Source organism: Wyeomyia smithii, chromosome 2 (genome assembly GCF_029784165.1).
Source record: "Wyeomyia smithii strain HCP4-BCI-WySm-NY-G18 chromosome 2, ASM2978416v1, whole genome shotgun sequence".
NCBI classification, from domain to species: Eukaryota; Metazoa; Arthropoda; class Insecta; order Diptera; family Culicidae; genus Wyeomyia; species Wyeomyia smithii.
The window spans coordinates 37579108-37601973 of record NC_073695.1 but is presented as its reverse complement, the minus strand read 5'-3'; the positions used below and the strand labels follow the sequence as shown (position 1 = coordinate 37601973).

The window sequence follows — 22866 nt, the reverse complement described above, 5'->3', positions numbered from 1 at the left end:
GAATGTTCTTAAATTTCAAGTGGGAAAACGGGGTACAATTTTATGGAATGTGATTCTTGCGCTGTTCAGAAAGTGTTTTACTTTCATGAAAAGTATAAGTAAAAGTAATGCACGTTACTAAAAGGAGTGAACTAAATTATTGCCATCCTAGGTGGTCATGTATCACATGTACAAGTGCAATTCTTTTTATGACTGTTATTATGTATATTATATAGGTACATAATGCATATAATAACATTAATATAAATTAAAGATAATGTATTACTAATAAGTTTTATTATTAATGTTTAATTATTAATGGAGACCTATTTGCAAATAAATCTCTACTTATTGTTTTCAATAATGTATCAGACATGTCTACTTTATGGAGGTCAGATGTTTACTGCAAAACACCTCAAACGTCCTTCGGTAAAACCAAAAAGCCCATTAAACTTTTTGGTCATATATAACAACAAGGAAATAATAAAACATAACCTAATAGCATGTTACTTGTTATTACTTGAATGATTTTATCTGAGCCTAAATAATGCTCATTAGGGACCATCCATTAATGATGTCACGCGTTTAGGGGGGGGGGGGGGGGGGCAGGGGGTTTCAATTATTGTGACATTTTGTGACATATTATCTTGAGTGTGACATCACATTTAAACTCAAAGAAAAAAACTAAAAAGTCACATACCTAACCACAGAGTTCAATTCAGAACTATTTATGCTATTTGCATCATTCATTTATAATGTTTTTTATTCTCGCTTATTTTCCGTCGGTCTAGTTCCGCCACTTTTGTTGTGCCAATCACCGACGCCGAGGCGGCTCCACTCAGGACCCTAACTTACGACCCGTTGATTCACGGACCGGCGCCAACGGCTTTACTTCCTCATGCGATCGAAGGCGTGGAATCTCAGAGATTTTTCGCCTCAGAAAATCTCCCGGTGTCGGCTAGAATTGAATCTAGACTAGTTGGGTTGGTTGTGAGTGGATCACGCCACCCCACAACCATCGACACCTGTGTCGGCGTTGGGATTCGAACCCAGGCGTCGAGCGTGGTTGGCGGAGACGTTACCAACCACGCTAGGCCCCCGCCTATTCATTTATAGTTCTACGATCCCTTATTCGCTTAGGATTTGCTTTAGACAAAATAAATGACAATTTTTTTTCACGTTAAAAAGCATAATGTTCGTTAATTCTGTTTACCGTGCATATTCGTTTATGAATGACAGCGCAATTTCATTAATTTTTAGTGTCTCTCAATCCAATCAATACAAAAATTGTGACAAAACGTAAATAAAAATGCTTGGCTTTTGTAACATGAGGAGAAGATTTGGTTTGCGAATTGATTGAAGAAGAGGAACTAAATATTGATGATCTTTCAAAAATCAGCAATGATGCTGCAGTTACTGTCTCGGCTTTCTATGTCGTCGATATGCGTCTCCATCAACAGCATCCTTTTCTAGTTATCTTCTGTAATCTTCTTTTCCTTTTAGTTTCAGTTGTTTATTTAAGTAAAATCGTTCTCACTAAGAAAAAACGCATTCCTAACCAATTTCTCGATTTTCCATCAATTATTTCCAGGGGGTGGTGGGGTTTTAAAAACGTGACGTAATAAAGGGGGGGGGGGGTCAAGGAAGTTGTGACAGCTTGTGACAAGGGGGAGGGGGGGAGTTAATTTTTTCCAAATTTTGCGTGACATCATTAATGGATCGTCCCTTAGAGTCTTTTCGCTGAAACGGTCGTGAGAGAGACGGAGTTTGAATGTTGATAACGGCGATTGAATTGAATGTATGACTCTTCTTGTTGAATTAATTGATTCCGTCATTAACGGATTAAACCGGTTTTAATTGGTTCTTGTTGCAATTAAGACGTGCGTTCTATTGAAAAGCTGAAAGGGCTTACTAAAGGAATTTAGTATAATAATCATATGGTTATGTTGTTATCAATTTCCTTGATTTACAATTACGAGAAAAAAATCACCAATTCTTTTGTTTTTCTTCCTGATATTATCATCAATGGTTTACCCATGCCACTGAGCTGTCGCGACGATCTGAAGAATTTAAAGAAGGGCATCTTGAACAAAATGATGAGGGAAATGCAAAAAGTGAGGTTATTAAATTAAGATAAGTACCCATTTTGCCTATTTTTTACTTCATATTTTACATTTATTGTCATGCAGCAATGAACTTTTTTTTGCTCAGCACCTTCGTTGAGCGAAGGTCATTTCAAAACTCTCCTACCTCTAAATATTTAAAGAAAAGAGAGGGCCCCACGAAAATATCTGTCCATAAAGAAATAAAAGAAGAATACACTGAGGTCTTTTTTACGCGGTTTATAGTACCGCGTTTAGAAGATTGGGTGAGATTTACTTATACTAAACTTATTTGATATCGCGTACAAATTATCTTCCAAATCGCTTAGAAATAATTCGCGTTATTGTAAAAAAAACACGTTCAAAGACCTCAGTGTATCCCACATATGGTAAAGTGTAATCTGCTGCGTCCATTTATCAAACTAAACTAACTTGATGTGTTTTTATCTGTAAAGAGGCATCTTTTGGTGTTCACAAAAGCATTTCCAAATGATGGAAATGCCATTGAATTTCATTTTAAGTCAAGAAATGTTTAATGTGTCAAATGATGCCATATATATAGGTATCTTGGAGGATTTTAAGTGAGTGATTTGAGAGAAAAATAATGCTAGAGTTTAAAAATGTTTTAACGATTTTGTAGAGTTTTGATTCACCGAACTGAAAAGCCGTATTTCCCCCGAGTTTTTCACATTTCAGTTGTTTTTAATTTGTAATTGTATTAGGTACGAAAATGAAAGTAGTTCGGCAAGTGAAAAAATCCTGCCGAGCAATCGTTTAATATTTTTCCAAGCTAGATGTTTTGCATTAAAATCATCGATGATAAAAAATATAGATTTTTTTCTTGAGAGTATTCATAAACCTTCCTTGAAATAATTTTCTCACTTACCAATGTATTGAAAAGGCAAACACAGCTGTCATGAATAAAATGCCAATATCTGTATCAATTTCAATTCCAAACATTCAAAGATTTCTTTTTAAGATGATGTTTTATTGGACGGTGGTTTACCATTGCAACTCCACCATCGGCAACATAAATTCTGAACCATCTAGTTGACTGTTAAAAAGTTGAAGAATTCATCTTCTCTCACTTACAAAAAGAGAAGAATTCCAGTTTGAGAAATTGACACTGTTTTTTAAATTCATTGCTAAATTTTAATTTCATAATACATTTCAATCAAATTTCATAGCTACTCAACCAGCCTCGAGTTATAGTTCAACAAAGCAACCATTAACTGCAACAGGTGGTCCATCTTCTCAGGAGTAGAATTACCTAAATCACAATTGCCTGACTTTTCTGCGCCAAACACCAAAGGCTTGTTGCTGTTTGAATTTGGAATAATTCGAGGAGCTCAAATTATTTTTCACTGCAGCCATGAAGAATCAACCACAATGAGCTACTTTTTCATACCACCGACAATTCACACAACAACAAACAACAACATCGCACGCTAGCCCAGAGGGCTAATAGCGGTCTCGATCAACTAGATCGTTTTTGGCACAATTGCATGTTGTAGGATAAGTACAACGATACACCGTGCATCAGTGCTGAGTCGAGAAAATTTCCAGCTCGAAAAGATCCTCGACCTGATCGGGAATCGAACCCACAACCGTGTAGGAGAACTAGCCGACCGACATCGCTAACCACAGAACCACGGGTTCGACAATTTTAACATTAATTCTAATTCGCAACCAACATTTTTGAGCTCAATTTTCCTATCAATAAATAAAATTAATGCAAAAATCGTGTTATAAAATCAACGTTTACTGAAAAGTAAGCTCACTCGGAGCTTTAATTAGAAGCTAAATTACTCATCACATTCATTATTATCTTTGCATTGTTCATTCATGTCCATACCATCTACTCGGAAGCAACTCCATAACCTATCCTGGTGTCATGTGAGGCTTCCTTGTTTGCTTTTTTTTGTCATACCGTCCTCAAAAACCAATCGATTTAATTACCATTCGAAACGAGAAGAAGCACTCAACCTCATTTAGTCGGTCCATCCGTCGTTCGGACATTCGCATCATCGTAACAAACCAGCCTGCGGCTTTCAGCCCTACTGCTCTCCATGTCAAATACCGAAGCTCATGCAGTCCAAGCGGATGGGACACAATATCAACCACATCTCGTCATCATTCGTAAGTACGAGATCAATTCGCTTTCCGAAAAGGAAACAAAGAAATTAGTCCAGCCGCTGCTGTAGTGGTGCTTTGGTTTTATAAGGCCACTATCACTTCAGGTGGACTGCCGGCCTCTTGATGAGTATACTTGTGGTTCCTAAAATAAGGACAGTCGTGCGCAGTTACACAGCAGGTGGGATTGTCTCCGCCTCCGCGCACCCGGGGAAGCAATCTCTGGCGAATGTATTCTTTCGGTTCATAATTAGACGAAAGTGCCAGGAGACAGGCGTCCCACGTTGAAAGAACTCTGAACAAACATTTTACATAACCGCATTAGAAAGGATCCACTTGCTCTGGCTGCCGTAACCAGGTGGAGATGGTCTATTATTTCACATGCACTTCCGGCATCGTTGTATTGTTTCGACATTTGCAGAACAACATTCTGGCCTATAACGAAATGAATAATTAATGTTTGTTTTTTTCCTCTTGTCTTATTCCAGCAGATGGTCCAGGGGATGGGACCATTTCCGGGAGCCGCCGGTTTTCCACCGACAATGACACAGACCGGCCTCGGTACCGATGGCTTATCGGTACAGGTCGTCAAAGGTGCCGGTGCAACCGGCGGTGGAGGTGGCGGTGGCGGTTTATCGGCGGCTGTAGCTTTGGCCGAGCATCCACTCAGCAGTTTAAAGCAACAGCAGGAACTCAGTCAACATCAGCACCACCACCACCATCAGCAGCAGCAGCAGCAGCAACAACAACAACAGCAGCAGCAGCAACAACAGCAAGCTGTAGCAGCTGCAGCCGCCGCTCAACTAGCCAGCTCACAGTCGCTCAGAAATGTAAGTTCAACCCTTCTAAACATCTAGAACACAACATTAGTGGTAATAATTAATTCCTAGAATCCGCTCGCATTCCAGACTGTCAGCCAGTACAGCTCCCCATCAGTATTAGGCGTACCACCGGGAAGCGTCCCGCCACCCACATCACTAGCGGCCGCTTCGCTGGCGTCGCTTTCGTCGGCGGTAACCAACAGCAGTAACAGCAGCATCTTCAGTACGGCCAGTGGCATCACCAGGGATAGCCCCGTTACCATCGGTACCACAGCCGGAACCGGATCTTCAGCGGTCAGTGCCATCACCAGCGGAGCAGGAATCTCAAACGGAATTGAACAGCAGACTGTTAGTATTGTAAGTACCCGTACTGGAAAAAGTATCATCTCTTGTTTTAACAAACGAATTGGCTTTTTCGAGAGTAACCAGGGGCAGTTCGACAGAATGGAAAGCTCCGTCGTTAATGGGTCGCGGTCCTCAAGAAAATGACAGCTCTTACCGCGTCACCGGTAAAGCTGCAACAGTTCGTTTTATAACATCGCATCCCGTAGTGCAACCATCAGTTCGACAAGGAAAATATTATACAGCTCCAGTGCCCGCCCGCTCGGGTGAAGCAAATTAAAAGCACTTCTGTCGTTTGCTGGTAGCGCCGTCGGATGGCAGTGCAAGGATCAAGTAGCGCCACCATTCGACTCTACTCCGTGCAAAAGAGGATGACGGTGATTAACTGAAGGAACTTATTTCGCAGTTATGCCATTTCGGGGAGATTATTAGCCGGTGCTTGACGAGCTTAGCCGTCGTTTACTGGAATCACCCAGCTCTCTTGGACGATAGAAATTTGTTGGATGCATATAAAATGCTAAATTGAATTAAGTGGAAGCTTCTAGTTAATGTGTGGGTAAAGTTGTTCAGCGATCGGTTAGGGAAGTTTTCATTCAGTTTTGTTTCAGCCTCGTTTGTGTTACTAAAGACTATGCGTCTCCTTTCATTTGTTGCGATAAAAAATATGCTCTTGTCCATTATTTTTTTTAGCAATTCGTTTCGACAGCGTGACCTTTTGAATAAAATAAGGGACATTTTCTCGCCTAACTTTCTGATTTTGCACGTTGAAGGCATAAAAGTTAACCTTAAATTTTCCATTTTCCAATAGCGATAGCTATTAAAAAAAAGAGTTTCCAATGATATTATTGCTTCGATCCCACTCTCACTTGTAAAACGGACTGCTTTTCCATGGCAAGATCAAAGCAAATGGAACCAATTATCTCGAACAATTAATCAACATGATAGATTAGTTTTCGTCCATTACTTTCGGTTTGTGCTGGAAACGTACTTCTTTGTGAGCGGCCCCTCAATTCGATGGATACATCCCTTCGAAACTTATTGGCCATGACAGAGCGAAATTTTTCATCTTTCTCCCGTTGTTGACGGTCGCTTGCTAATGCTTGTGCAATCTTCCGTAACTGCTTTCAGTGGGTGTTACCTCCACCTTAGCAGCATACGGCGACGACGCTGATGATGATGCCGATCCCGAACTCGGGATCCAATTATGTTTGATTCCTGTCCACCTAGCTCGATACCGACAGACGCTGTGCGATCCTTAAAATCAATTGTGTTTGGCTGACTGGTGATTTTGAAAAATGCGTCCCTCCCACCGAGTTTGGGTTGCCCGGGGGTACCCAATTTGGGTCGTCGAATGTCACTTTCAGCGTTAACATACTTTCAAATAGCTTGCTAAATAGACTCCGGGTTGATATTATCGTGCTGCCAGGCTGCCACTTGCTTATAGCTGTAGTGACATTATATGTCGTGCACGCCCGACTAGTTTCGATGATGGGGTGAATTGGTCGATAACAGTGTGAAACAAGAGGCCCCGTTTGCTTGACTGTGCTTTCAGTTCCTTGCCTTCATTTCTTTACAATCGTAATCAAACCGTGACAGGTCAACAAGAGAGAGGGCAAAAATTAAATTCATGCGACAAGTGACAAACATGCTGAGTAGGGGGCGCCATCAACCCCCTGGGAACGGAAGTATCGTTCGTTTTTCATGCAACTTAAAAATATTCAACAAAAGAGAACACAGTCATGGAGCGGGTCTCAAATAGCGGAGTCACTGTTTTGCAGATCGTTTTCGATTTGACGTCCTCCCCTGGATTTTATTGCTGGAAACCTCAAACAACAAATATAAAATTTAATGTATTTTTAGAAGTGATTTTCCAGAACTCACATATTGTCTAGTAATGAATCGTGAGCACTTTAATTCTCGCCCGTGAACGTGTTGACAACCGCTCCAAACAAGTTGTTCTCGCAAACCAGGATGCAAATCTTTATTGTATAGTTTAGCGTTGTTCGTGCACACAGCGAAACTTTCCACACAACAAAAGACCACTTCCGAAAACTTTTATCCCTGGGTTCTGCTTATCGTCAGCAAACTTCCGGTTTTGTTCTCCGCAGGTTCATAGCATCCACGATTCTCAGATTCCTAGTACACACATACGGTCACACGCTAAACTAAACTCCAGGACACACACGATCTGCCACCAGCCACCGTACAGTTGGGTGGTGCTTTGAGATAAATGGGTCAGCGGATGTTCATAGCTGCCCCGCGGGTCCTCAGCCTAGCGTTACTTTTCTGCTTCCAACCCGGAAGGAGAAAGCACGAGATTGAACGGATGAGTGCCGTGGCGTGAATTTATCTTCGCTTCGCGAATACTCTATTCCCTCAACTGTTTGTGCAACGCACTTTTTTTTTTCTCTTTCGCTGTGAAACGAGAATGAGAAGCATTTCGCTATATTTTTTTGCCGGCTGAAGGCCGGAGCTAAATGTGAAATGAAATTGCACTTTCCTTGGGGCGCTTGAGTCACTAATGAAGTCATTATTGAATTTCCTTTCGGTGGAAGCAAGGGGTTAAACAGCGTGTGACCGCGAGTTCAAATTCCGCCTATCTTTTGAAACAATTGAATAAAATAATACACTTAGTCCAGCTAGTTGATTTCTATATGTTATTTCAATTATCTGTTCTTGTCTTACGCTCAAAAAATCAAACGAAAAGACCTTCTGCTAATGTTATTATGTACCGAGCGTGAAAATTAATAGGATAAACAAGCCCTAAATCAACTGCGAAATGCTGCACGGCATGACCCCAAGAAATTCGAGATGTTGTAGCCAAAATAAAGCACCCAACCCTGGAACTGAACTACACCTCCCATCATGATGATGATGGTCGTTCCGTGTTGGGGCCATTTATTCACATTTACCCACCGTGAACCGTGATTTCCACATCGTCCTCGATGGCACTGTTTGTGAAGCCAAGCTTTGGCAAAACATCCGCTTTTGTTGAGTGTATCATCACATCCCGACCTCAGTCTCTCTCCTTGCCGGTGCCGCAGTGCCACCAAATTGTAACAACAGTAGCGGCTACAGAGCGCTCTCATTAAAACGATAGGAAAGAAGAGCTTTTCTCGTTAGCGACGAGTGCCAGGGAGCAGTGCGAAGTGAATCGCCGCCAGCAGTAGGACCAAATGATGGCTAGCGTGCTGTGCTTGAAGGGTTTATTCGTTGCCCCTGTTCAGTTGCTCCAAGCTCTCCGGGAAACTAAGCATCTTTTGTTTTGTATTGGTTTATTCCCCGAGCAGCAGGAGGAGGAGGTTCGGTTTGATATAATGAGTTGCTGCTGGTTTTTTATGCGGTGGTCACTCTAAAATAATGTGACCTGTCATGTGAAAATATTTGTTCTACGTTATTATTCATGCACCGGATCGATAACCTCTGGAAATGCAAAATATCTCGTCGGATGGTGCTTGTAATGCTATCACTTTTCAACCGCACCGCATTCACCTATAAAGTCGATATAAAAATAGTGGCAATTCATTACCGGGAAATCAATTTATTGTGCTGAGGATGAAATAAATCAGTCTTAAAAGCAATTGTTTGACTTGCAAATGTGCAAAAAAAAAAAAACAAACAAATTGATTGGGGCACGAAATTGCCCCAGATAACTTCGGAATCACTGAGAAGTAGGTTTTTTATTATAACTAAAGGTGCATTAAGCATAATTTAGAATTAAATTTAGAAGAAAATTAAACTTAAAATCGCCGGAAACAAAAAGCCATAAGAGAAAAAACGCGATTCACGCCGTAAAATGTTTCAAAGTACCAAAACAGATAAAAAAAAGTTTGCAGTGGTTCAGTCTCCTAGAAACAATTTAAAGGTAGAAAAAGGTTGAAAATTTAATGATTCAACTATTTTTGAAGAAACGAAGAGAGGAAGAGAGAAAGAGAGAGAGAGAGAGAAAGAGAGATAGAGAGAGAGAGAGAGAGAGAGAGAGAGAGAAAGAGAAAACAATGACTCCAATTCACGCTTAAAATTGGAAATAGGTACTCTAAGCTCGAAAAGATCATACAAACAATTATCCGACGAAAAACGTATCTTTAGACCGGAAAAAAAATCCTATATCAGATTAAAATCCTTTATTTTTGAAGCACTGTAAAATCTTTCAAACTTAGATGGACGGATTTCATAATTTACGTGGTACTTTTTATGCGGATTTCACGAATTCTCGCGGTACATTTTTAACGGTTTTTCATTTTTAAATCTTTTACTCAGAGTGTCTAATTCTCAATAATCCAATTACTGAAAAGTCACTGATTTAAGCTGGTCTTTTTAAATTTCACCTATTTTTATTCGCAGACAAAATTACATGATATTTCGAGCGGATGTCATAATTGCCGCGGTTCTCTACACGTTTCTAACAAGGGTTTTAGAATTTATGTAGTTTTTTTTTCACGTGGATTTTTTACGCTGTTTTCGATAAACAGCGAATGTGGACAAAAAAATAGGGTTTTCCAGAATATCGATCATCTCAGCAGTTTTTCAGATAGACAATTTAGTCGCGTGAAACTCTTCAGAATAAACCGAAGTAGGAACTCTTAAGAAAAAAAGTGTTCCTAACCAAATCTTTTCCGTCTGCTATGTACCCAACAGGAAAATATATTCCAAATTCAACATCCATGTTTAAAATGTTCATATCTCGGTGGTTCCTTGACAGACTAACGATCTTTCGGTACCGATGAACTCGGAACGAATTTTAATTTATTGACAACATATAAACTTAATAATACAATATGTGAGAAAAAAAACTATGCGTTTCTACAATCTTCGTTTTGACACAAACACCTAAAATCCGGTCTTGAACATCTACGGAAGGGACTAACGCCACAACGTAGACGGCGCGGCGTAGGTGATAGAATGAAGGAATTCACAAAAAGGGCAGACTGCGCTGCACATGATTTATGAGTATGCCGATGAACGTCGAAGCACAGAAAAACATTACCTGAGGTGACACGAAGAAGAGCTAGGTCAGTGTAGCTCAGACTTCCGTGTTCCGAATCAAATTGTTGAACTCCTCCTACCAAGCACAAATAACAATCGGCCCTTCTCAAAACCACAAACTCGTTTTTGGTGCAATGCTGTTTTTTTTACCTTGCAAATTATGAAATAAATAGTTTTACATTTATTTTAAGCGATTAAAAATGGTGCTAAAAATCCTTGAAAAAAAAAATTCTCCCTAAATCCGGTCATATTATGTTTATCAAGCTGATTGGAATTATGTCAACTAAAATTTGTTTGGTGTTGCGATTGAGCTTCTGAAGGCCAGAAAAAGCCGAAATAGAAAATTATCCCACATTGAGTTCAGAACCGCTGAAACGTGCTTCTAGAATTCAGAAAAGGCCAGAATAGAAAATGACCCCAAATCAAAAAAAATACCCCGGAATAATCCATAATCGAAAATGATCACAAATTTAGCTCTGAATGGCCTCAGAAAGGCAAGAAAAAGTTTAATTTTGGATCATTATTTATTTTGGATATTTCTGCCAAAATAAATAATGATCCAAAATTAAACTCAGAATCGTCGAAAAGTGCTTCTAACGGCTAGAAAAGGTCAAAATAGAAAATGATCCCAAAATAAACACAGAATCGTCAAAAAGAGCTTCTAAAGACTTGAAAAAGCCGGAATAGAAAATGGTCCCCAATTAAACTCAAAATTGCCGAAAAATGCTTCTAAAAATCAGAATAAGCCAAAAAAGAAAATGATCCCAAATTGAGCTCAGAATCGTCGAACTGTGCTCCTGGAAGCCAGAAAAAGATAAAACAGAACATGATCCCAAATTGAGCTCAGAATCGCCGAAAAGTACTTCTAAAAGCCAGAAACGGTCGAAATAGAAAAAGATCTTAAAATTGAACTTCGTCGAAGAATGCTTCTAGAAGCCCGAAAAGTCCAAAATAGAAAATGATTTCAAATTCAGCCAAAATAGGCAATGATCCCAAATTTAGGTCAGTTTTGCCGAAAAATGCTCTTAGACGCTAGGAAAGTTCACGAAATGATCCCAAGCTCAGAATCGCCAAAAAGTGCTTCTAAAGGCCACAATGAGCTGAAATTGAAATTGAATTGAATTGATAGAAAATGATTCCGAATTAGGCTCAAAATCGCCGAAAAGTACCTCAAAAGACCAGAAAATCGAAAAGTGGTTCCAAAAGCTAGAAAAAGCAAAAATATAAAATGATCCCAAATTGAGCTTAGAATCGTCGGAAAGCGCTTCTCAAAGCCAAAAAAGGCCCAAATTGGAAATGATCCCAAACTGATCTCAGAATCGCCAAAAATAAATAAAGAAACAATGAGAATGAATTGAAGAAAATTTGATAGGTAAAAATCAACAGAAATAAATAAATAGCCACATTTTAAATTTATGGTATAAAATATAATTGATATTCAGAAACATAGAAGAAATATGAGAACTTTGTCACTGACGACACAAATGTCGAAAGTCTATAATAACTAGAACCAATATTGACGACAGATGTACAAAACGTGATATTTTTTTAATGGTAACAATATATACTTAAAAACTTAAATAAGATAGAAATTTTACGATGCATTTGGTTACTAACCAAAAATATTAATTGTTCAGAACGAACATTGACCATGAGTTCGAAATAAAGTTGACAAAATATTGTATCAAAAATAGAAAATTAAATTACAGTGTGCTTTCGAATGAAAATAAATAACAAATTGAAACAAAAAATTAAATCGATGAACATTTTGAACATTCCCAGAGCTGATAGGCGCAACGACGAGACAAGTTTTGTTTATGTTGCCAATATATATTCAACACACGCTGCCTACTAAAACTATAAAAGTTTCCCTTAACCCTCAGCGTAAATGTTTGAACTGCATACAAATGTATACAGTTCCAGTTCCGGCCGGGGACTATTCAACGCACCCGGAGGATCCCATTATCCCATATCCCCGAATATATTTTTCAAAAGCGAAAAAAACCCTCCAGTCTTACCTCACAGGAGGACACTCGATGCAGGTAGAAATGCCATTCGCACCGGCACAAGACACCGTTTCAATGATGGTAATAGAGATGAATTTTGGGTTCCATTATCGTTTCCGGCTGCTTTCGGATCCTTTCGGAGCGCTGGTCGTGACGTGGGTTCGCGTGATGTGTAGCGCTAGGAAAAAAAGTATTAAATTACTGGAAAACGTTCCATCCGCTGCGTCCGTAGACGAAGGAAGACCCTGATGGAAAATTAATGCGAGCATTCTTCCTCCCCCGAAACTTTTGGGTGTCCGTTTCTTTTATGCCGCCGTTCAAGTGGTTGCCTCCATAACGAAGGTATGTGTATGAATATGATTGAATTATGGACCAACTTCGCCACTCATAGTTTCTAACTTGTGCGGCGTTCAGTTTCGGATTTATTCGCTGCCGAACTCAAGTGCCAAAAGCAACTGGCGTGGGGAATGGGAAAAGGAAATTGTTTTATCACATCCAGGAGATCGATGCTGGATTGCTCGTTTAGCGCAATGAAAGAGAAGAAGCGGAACGTGATAAGATTTGTCAAATTAAGTGCAGTTTATTTATGCTAAACTACAGTCTTATCAATCATTGATAAAAACCCCTCTAGAAAACTAAATTTTTTGATAAATATTTGTACAAGAAACCTCTTGAAAATGATTCTATAAAAGTTGAACGTTCTAAAACAGCAATGAATTTATGACAGTTCTATAAAAAGCTATAGAATGCTATAAGCATCATTCTTTTGTATAATCTTCAGTCCAGTAAAAGTCGTTCAGCTTCCTGATTAACGACCCTCAGACTTATGTTTATGCAACAAGATCCGATCCGCCACAGAAATGCTCCTTCTGCATTCTTTTCTCTTCCTTTCTTATGGAGCGCGCAACACTGCACTGACAAGTATCAATTCGAAACAGTATCAATTCGAAATGTCTATCCTCGTTTCCTGATAATGTGTTCCAAGGTTTTCCCGTTTGCAAAACAATGTCTATTTCGTTAAATTATTTTTACGTTAATAGATCCTGCCATACGCCTAAAATGAATTTTATGTTTTCCTCAGATGCAAAAATGTTAGTTAATGAAAAGAGCGCCTTGTTCTGAAGCCAAACGATGTTTCGAAGGGTGGTGGCAGATGAACGGTGAATATCTTCCGCGATGTAGGCGCAGCACTCTTACTCTTCAAAAATCCCCTTAATGGTTTTGTTTCTCCGCTTTGGGTAAGGCATAAATCAATCTAATTTGAATTTATCGCTGCAAAGTGATGTATTCTCCATAAATTGTTCTCAGTCTTGGTTGTACGTGCAGTTGCCGAAAATGTTTCCGTAACGAGAAACTTTAATGGCGTAAAAGAAGAAAGGTTTGTAATTCTTTTTCAATAATTCATTGAAGGAAGAGGGGTAACGATTTATTCTAGCAAATCACCTCGAGCTATATTTATACTAGCATTGTACGGATCATTTTGAAACCCGTCGGGTTTTGTTGGAATCGTACAATGGCGTTGAATATATTTGCAATCCTATAATATAATTAAAAAAAATGGTGTTTACACATGGTATTTTGAAACTATTTTGAGGGAGTTGATTTGTGATTAAAGTGAACTGAACGAAACTGTCGAGATGGTTAAGCCAATCTATAACAACGTCGTAAACAATTCCACACGATAAAGTTTAACAGGGTTAACCCCTTCTCCGAATAGAAGCAAAATACGCATCACGAAAGCTTGTAAATTCCTCAATTGACTCGCTGCTGTCAACAGCTCCGGATGGCGTAAGCTTTACTTGGCGAGACGTGCAAAAACTGCAACGAACCTTACACCTCCCCCTCGGATGAAAGGATACAAAGATTATCAAACAAGAGAACAGAGTGGAAAACTTTTCTCATTTTCTCGTTCTCTCGCATGCGGTGGCTTGCTATGGATAAGTTACGACACTTTCGGAGGACTTTAAATTGATGAATTTGCAAAAAAAAAGGTACCAGTATGAATGGACCATCCAGCTGCGCTAAACTTGAACCATCATTATTCAAATTTAGTGGTTACAGACGGACGACAGGCGGACCGCTTGAAAAAAGAAGAAACGAATCTCGATAATAAACCGCGCACTGCATAAAGCAATATGCAATGCGGGCGCTGTCTACATATAAATTTTATTTTTATAAATGATTTTGGCCCTGGTAGGATTCATCCTTTTTACGAACGTCCTTTCACGGCCAGCGAACGTAGTAAAATTATGCAATCCCTCATAATCTTTGGAGTGACTTTCCGGTGGAAAGTTTTCCACTTCCCACAGCTCCGAAATATATTCAGATTTTGAACAGCAATAAATTGTCCCATTTCTACCTTATTCGCGGCGATAAACTGACTGTATTTCACTTTAATACTGCACATTAGTTTTGTTTATCTTCCATAAACTACTTACTGATAAACCTTTTCTAATCCGGTCGATGTGGCGTTTGAACTCGAATGTCAACGGAAGTAGCTCTCACGGGATGAAAACCGCTTTTCATAACTGGGAATAGGAAGCATCCTCTATAATCCGCCTTGGCTCCGAAGGATCTCATTCAAATACGTGTGTGACCTCGTCGCATCCTCACCGAATCCCACCAGGATCTAGGCACAAAAGTGGCAGACGAAATTATTAGCACGTTTGTTTTTGTTACTGATTCAATTTGTCCTTTTCTCTACCGAAAGAGGGGGAGGGGTTAAGGGACAAAAAGGTTGATTGACTTGTTGTGATGAAAACTCCAGCAGCTGTGTGCTGATGTGATGCTACAAGCCGGTGTCCTCTTCGGTGCTATTTTCAATTTACCGGCTGTCGAAACAGCTGCCGACGGCGATGATGGCAGCAGCCAATCAGGAGAAAAGCAAAAATGTCGCTTCTTTTCCGGCAAGGAACCTCAACCTGGGGAAATCGTTTTATGTCTTGGGGGATCCCATCCGCTTCCGGGTTTGTGGTGGATTAGCACCGGGAACTGTTTTATGTGCCGGAAAAGCATGTTACTCTCTTCTGGTGCCTTCGTAAAAAGTCTTCCTTTAATAGGCGATGAAATGTTTCAACCCTAAAGAGGAAGTGTCCCTAGGCGTGTCGCATGATAACGATAGTAAATGATTTCACCCAGATAAATTTTCGAAAACGTCTAGTACTTAATCGCGATAACAATGTGCTGAGTAGTTACATCAGCGAGTGATTCATTGCACAGACTGGATGCTGCAACAGACAGATAATTCTCCGCGTTACGTAAGCTCTATTGAATGGGAGACCGACCAACCTTGAAAGCCAATGTTCGCGGTCAGCCTGGCTAGACCATTGCATAAGTCTTATGCAAATCTGTCGCTTTCGTAGCCACCCGATAGAAGATTATTTCTTGGCAAGATTGTGTCTAATCAACATTCCTCCCTTCCTCGACGTATTTACATTCTAGGCGTCTGGAAAAAACGAGGCACGCGCGGGTATGTGCATATTCCGACCGGGAGCCTAAAATAATTACCCCAATTTGCATTCCATTTCCGTCCTCGTAGCTATAGGCAGGGCAGTGGTAGTGGCATGCTTGATCTCTTCAATTTTGATAGCCAGCATCATTCCGATCGTGAGCGTGTTTTTTTGGCAATTCGTCTCTCAGTTGGCGGAAATATATCCAGCAGCGAGGGAGAGCCATCATCATCATCATCGGCATCGTTATGGGTGGTTTTGGCAATTGTTCAGAGGCATTGCTCGAAGCAGTGATTATTCGTTTTCACAAGGGTGTCAGTGATTTTGAAATCGCTTTATCATCCAAATCATTTTTTCTGATTGAAGTTCTTCGAGAAAAACACGCAAAAAGGATATTTTTAAAGTGATTTCTGCTGATTTGAACCAAAAAAGTGTATATTTCAATTTTTAGTAATGAAGTAATTAGTAAAATAAAATGCATTACAACGCGATTGTTCGTTTTTCATGTTCTCCCCTTCTGTCATCTCGTTTTCAACAAAATAATGCCTCCGGTTTCACTTCTTCGTCCGATGGAGAACCCAGAGAACTTACCTGAATAAGTTGAAATTCTAAAAAATGACATTCGAGAGTGTTCCTCTATAACAGTAGTGGTATTGGCAAAATAAAGACAGCAGACAAAAAATATTTTGTGACTATAACATTGCCGTCAAATTCCCTATACACGAATATTTTTTCTGCGCCCTTCACCTTATTCCCATGTCTACAATGACATGTAGGTATGGTTGGTACATTTGGTATGCGACACACACATCCTTCAGTACACATCTACTCTATTGCCGAGTTGGCTGTCGGTAAGGTGCCGAGCAGTCTGTATTTTACTCCTTACGCGTATTCTTCCTACAGCCTTTTATAACAGCCATCACACGACAGTCGTTATAGGCAAATAAAAAAAAGGAAAAAAGCCTCTGTTGGATTTGGGCTGATACAGAAACACGCTGCTTGTGTAATGATGGTACAGCCGTCTATAATAAAAAAAAAGAACTTATATTCGCTATTCCGAAGACATCCTCCAAACAATGCCGAATCGACACACGAAATACATTTTTCGTTTTCTTTTGTGGCGCTCTGTTGTTAATACGTTCTCAATGTGATTACCCGACTGCATGCGCGGCTAGCTATTGCAAATACACAGCAACAGAAAAGGATTCTTAGAAGACAGTAAAAAAATGCTGTACTTTTGGAATGCCTGGTCAGGAGAATACATCGAGGGAGTAAGGACGCCCTATTCCAATATTTCCGAATACGTTTTAACGACGTTAGCAGTATGTGGTCAAGTGTTGTCGTGCAAAAGAATCACTTTGTCTTTTCTTGTAATGTGGGCGTTTTTCCTCTGACGCTTCGTCGTCAGTACAGAGCTTATGTTATGGTTTTACTCCAATTCTGCGTATTAGATTTTTTCACAGCTGCAAGACGTATTCTATGTTAGAATCGCAATTTTCGCAGCGTCAAAACCATTCGCGTTTGACCAAATTAGGTCACTTATGAAGTCTTTACCATACGTTTTAATCATTTTACGTGCCTAGGATGCAAAATTTTTCGATTTAAAAATGAAAAACAAAACTTGACAAGTGTGATGATGCTGTGTGAGTTGTTTAATGCTTCAGCTTATGATAGGACGTCTCTGATGTCATCTTTTTTTACCATTTGTCAATACTAGTCAAACCACTGGACTTGAACCATAATTTAGACAAGAAGAAAGTAATCCGTTATTTTGTCTATTACTTTGGCTGGTCTTCTCGGCGAATTGTTGTTGAGGTTTGCAGGAAATTTTACACAGTCGAAACCGCAAGACTTTCGCTTTTAAAATGGTTTACCGTGAACCTTTGCTGAAATTTTTGTGCAGTTCAGTTAGAACTATACAATGTGCTGGCACAAGGCTCCTTGTTTCAACTCCGTTTTGAGCAGAACTGAGTATACATAAACAAAACAAAAAATACTGACATGAAGAGGAGGGAGAGAGAGAGAGAGAGTTTACATGAACATATTTTGATTTCTCTACCCCCTCCCCCTCCCTCTTCCAGAATATGGCGGAGTGTTAAATCTTTGTGGAAATATTTCTTGCCTACAAAAATTCCACCTGCCGAATTTGGTTTCATTTGTTTGATAATTCTCGAGTTATGCAGCAATTTGTGTTTCATTTGTATGACAGCACTCTCTTCTAGAGGAGAGAGGGGTGTCAAATTACCGCAGAGAAATTTCTTGTTCCCAAAAACCTCCAAAGTGTTGAACCACCCAAATTTGGTTCCATTTGCTTGATTAGTTCTCGAGTTGTGCAGGAATTTGTATTCATTTTTATGGTGTCATGCCTCGTGCCACATTTGGTTTCATTATTTATTAGGATCTCGAGTTATGCAGAAATTTGTGTTTCATTTCTATGGGCCCTCTCTTCTAAAAGAGAAGTGTCAAACTACCACGGAAATATTTCTTGTTCCTAAAAACCTCCGTATAATATTCTTTTCATTTGCTTGATAAGTTCTCGAGTTATGTTGAAATTTGTGTTTCATTTGTATAGGAGCTCTCTCTTCCAGATGAGGGAGGGGTTTCAAACCATCTTATGAACCTTTTCCTGCCCCGAAAGCCATCACATCCAAATTTTCACGTCGATTGGTTTAGTAGTTGCCATGTATATATGAATCAGACATACAGACAGACCAGTAAACTGACAGAAAGAACTGCATTTTATATGAATAGATTGATTGCTATAGTGTCTTCAGCAAAGCTGTGAGCAGTAATGTTATTCTTAAACATTCATTGTAGAAAAATCGAAAAAATAATACAATTATCTGATGCTTGGAATTTCTCATTTTATTTACTAGCTGAACGTACCCTTGAAAATTGGAATGAAAGGCTTGAAAATTTGGATATTTTTATATTTCATTACTCATTTAGCCATTTTGAATTTTAAAATGACGGTTGCTGTTGATTCCCGGTTCCATTAATATCCATATTGGTATATCTGGTGATCTTAGGCTGTTTTCCAGAAGCCGAAAGTCGCCATCTTGAAATTTAATTTGTCGTCTGTAGTTAATTTTCAGCCTCGGGGTGTCAACATGGTTCTTGATATACCTATATTGGCAAGTATTTGGCCTTTTTTCCGAAAACCAAATGTCGCTATTTTGAATTTCGGAGAAGTAAAACTAAATTATAAACACCTTTACACTTCCCCCCCGTCAGGCTTGATATTCTTCTTAATAAGTGATAAGGGGAGAGTGAATATTCACCACTCCCTTCTTGCCTAGCATGAGCGTTGCATATAGCAATTTTTGCACCCAACTTTTTCATTCTGCTTTGTGCGGTGTTTCTGCCGCTCACAGAAAAAAAATCCACTTGCTGCTTACACCATAACTGAGCGGAACAAGAGTGGTGAATCACTAGTGAGAATACTCAGAAGTACACCGAGGTGGTCACTGCTGAGATAAATTCGATAGCATTCGATCAGCTAACATGCGTGAAGTGCGACTAGATTTGCTTTTTTGGCGTAGAACTACATCTCTCAGGGAATTCGGGTACATAGAGATGTAAAATAAAAATCTAAAACCGGAAAAAGTGAAAAATATGTCCAATTTCAAACGTCAATAAATCTATTAGTTTCCAATGGGTTTCCTTCGGTCTTGCAGCAATCGATTGGAAATTGCAGAAAAAATGTAATTTTATTATTCGAACTGTTTTACTATTGAAAATTGTCAAGCAAAATTTGACCTCTGACTGGTCGTTATATGGTTGCTTTCTTAAGCACGGTTGACAGAAATATAGATCTAGTAATTTGGAATGTGCTATTTGGCCTATAAAAGAGCTGGTTTCTGTCGAAACTGCTCATTTTTGTTCTGACTGCGAAAACAGCAATCCTTACTTAGCAGGAGTGGCAGCGGATAGCAATAGTAGCTGATACCAGCGACTTTGGCAGCAGCAGTTGCAGCTAGTATCACCATCTAAAATGGCAGGGCCAGTTGATGCAGTGGCACTTTTTTAGTAAAAGTTGCCTTTGTGCGGTAGCGGGCAGCATCAGTAGTAGATACAATAGCCGGCACTTGAAAAATTTCCGTATTTCCGTGTTGAAACTTGTTTGCGTTGCATAGTGTTTGTTCCATTCCTGTTCAGTGATGCATATCAAACTGAAAGTCGGTAGCACTTCAACACCTATTTTGCACAAACCTTTGAACATATTCAATACAAGTAATGTAACAGACCACGTCAACCTTGCGGTCGTGGCTTTGCATACAACAAATCAACATATTTGCATACATACATATGCGAGAAAGCTCAAACTAGTTTATTATCGCTCTGGAAAGATATTTCAGATTTCAATGCGGTGATTTCTGCAAGATTCGCAGGTACACACAAATCGCTACTCTCTTCAAGGAAGTGCGTCATTTTGCGCACCAGTGTAAGAGGGGTTATTTTCGCATCAATTGCAATAAAAGATTCTTACATATGCCTGTGCAGAGCAGCAGCAAACAAGGTTCATACAGAAGAAATATGATGCCTCTATGTGATATCTGTGTTTAGAGACTAAAAATAAATAAGTACTGTGGATTTTTTTTTAGAAACAATAGAATAATTGCTAGTTGTGTTCTTTTCACGTATCAAACAAAACACTTAATTCAATACAACTGTGAAAATATTCATTTTTTTTATGTAGTATTGTTTTCCACACAATACTCCTTCCAGTGACGCAGCTTCAACCTGCTGCAAAAAAGACCAATTTACAAACATTTCCATTCGAGCAAACCAGCACTCTAGCAGCACTTTTGTCTGGCCCGAAAAGTGCACCAGTTCCTGTTGCTATTAAGGGACCAATTGACACTTTTCTAGTGCTCTCACTCTCTCAAACATACTCACATACAGTCTCGCTTGTTCGGCAAGAAGCAAACCGTCATGCATCGATTGAAACTGGATTGTTGCCGAAAGGGGTTACTGCTTCCGTACAGGATGCTGCCAATCGGCAAATCGAAAACTGTATGGCAGCAACGACGACGACCGACGGGGCAAGTTGTACCTAAGTTGATTCAATATTCTCAGATTAGCAAACGAAACGAGTATTGCAATGCTATTTCGTTCACATGCGCTGTTTTTTTTTTCTTTTTTTGGTTTGAGGGTAGAACAGTGAACGAAAATCGAACGAGTAAATCGAGTTTCCCACCGTTTTCGCTTATTTAATCAACGTTTCGTTACTTACTGAAAAACCAGTGCTGCGACGTTGCCGGCTAGGAATGATGTAATTTTGACACAAATTTCGTTTTTCCAAGGATTCTACTCACTGGTATTATTCACGGTCAAAAGATTGATTTCAACCAAGTTAACCAGTATTTGAAAGTTTAGCTTATTTCTTTGTTCTTCTTTACCAGCTCAGCTGTTAAAAACGAATACGACCGGAAGGCAGTGCCACCCATTGTACGGAAGCCAAGCGTATAGTCAATCCGTTATGGAGTCTGCTAAAGTGTCCTCTCGTATGTACAAACTTCTTTACGCTCGGTCGTTCAGTTTCCGTCAACTCTTTGAGCCTGAAGGGCACTTTGTCGTCACGTCATATGCGGAACCAGTACGCAGCACAGCAACAGCAGGAAAAACTTGAATACCAAAGGTTTAAAGAAGAAAGAAACTGAGAAAATGCTCGGGTTGAAGAGTGTGACATATCATGCGATAAGCACAAGTTGACGAATGACAGGATGTGAGAAACCGTCGGAACAAGCCAGAAGCAATCAAAAGACCCCTGGAAAAGATAATCAAAATCCTGTATCTTGATTTGCCTTTCATACATGCTCTGGGTAATTTTTTCATTTTCTTGCTTATCAGCGGCAAAGTGGATGGTTTCCAACTTGAAGGCGGCTCTGGGTCTGGAAAGTTGCCACCCAAGAGTTGTCGTTTAGTATTGGAACGTTCATCATTTTTTCGTCAACAAATAGGGTAAGGAACGGCTTAAGTAGTAGCGCCAATTTTAATCAGTCGAAGAAAACAGGCCTCAAACTCCTGAATTTTGATCAATATCGACAATTTCAATGATGGAAACGAAAACTTTGATTGTCTAGCTGTCTTACGAATATAAGAAATACCGTAAATCACAAAGAAATCTGTGAACAAACAGCATTTGAAACAAATCGACCTATACTGCAGCCATTCAGGAGCCACTTCGGGTGCCGCAAAAAAACGCCTGCAAAACAGATTGAAACTACTTAAAGTAGGCTCGGAGTGATTGGAATAGTGTCTCCCGATTGGTAACTTTAATTGATTATTGTTAAAGTTGGCTAACTTAGTTTTACAATCTGAAAACAAGTTTTAACAGAGAAAAAGATAGAGAACAGATTGAAATACTTCTGTTTGAATTTCACCCAACACATTTCGAGTATTTCGTCTCAATGCACAGGCGGTCCTAAAGCTGCTTAGAATATGTTCCCTACCCTATGAATGACTTGTTCTGCGTCGTGTCGAAACAATCGCTCCCATATGGCATAAATCAGCAGCCAGGGAGGCAATATTGCTGGCATCGCTCGGGAGAAAAACAAATGACAAGTAAAAATTTACCGCCATTGTTTGCGCCAAGCGCTCACAAAAGATGATGCGTCTCCGCCGCTTGGTTCAGTGGGGTAACAGAAAAGTTAAATCTATAGCTAAAGTTCAATGGTATTATAAACCGCAGCATTATCTTTCCCTTAGTGTTTCTTTTTTGGCACTTTTGTCATGACATACCTTTGCACATATGTGTTCCGTCTGTTCCGAGCCCGGGAGAAAGCTTCTGAAACCGTCAGGCGGAAATCCAGGTGGAACTGGAAACCAAAACCACCCAGTAAAACAGTAGACAAAAGTAGGGTATCCGACCGTACCAAATTCAGTTTAGAAGCAATGGATTTCGCGGCGACGATGATACCGAAGGTGATGCGCCTGTGAAGAAATTTTATTCTACCTAAAGCCATATTTAAGCTTGTCGAAAAATACTAGCCGAGCAAAAAAAACAGTGACAAAGACGACGAAAAATGGGTACATTTTTGAAGCT

General features: G+C 39.6%; 1 protein-coding gene across 13 annotated transcripts in view; it reads left to right on the top strand.

The window, feature by feature from the left end:
- Positions 1-22866, top strand: part of LOC129723681 (RNA binding protein fox-1 homolog 2-like) — a 523296-nt gene that overhangs the window by 374672 nt on the left and 125758 nt on the right. For 7 of the 13 annotated variants that reach the window (XM_055678042.1, XM_055678040.1, XM_055678037.1 and 4 more), the window contains 2 exons: positions 4703-5044; positions 5105-5392. In XM_055678042.1, coding sequence (XP_055534017.1) covers positions 4703-5044; positions 5105-5392 — 630 coding nt within the window. The remainder of the gene's footprint in view (positions 1-4702; positions 5045-5104; positions 5393-22866) is intronic. The other 6 variants (XM_055678035.1, XM_055678034.1, XM_055678032.1 and 3 more) reach the window with 3 other exon arrangements.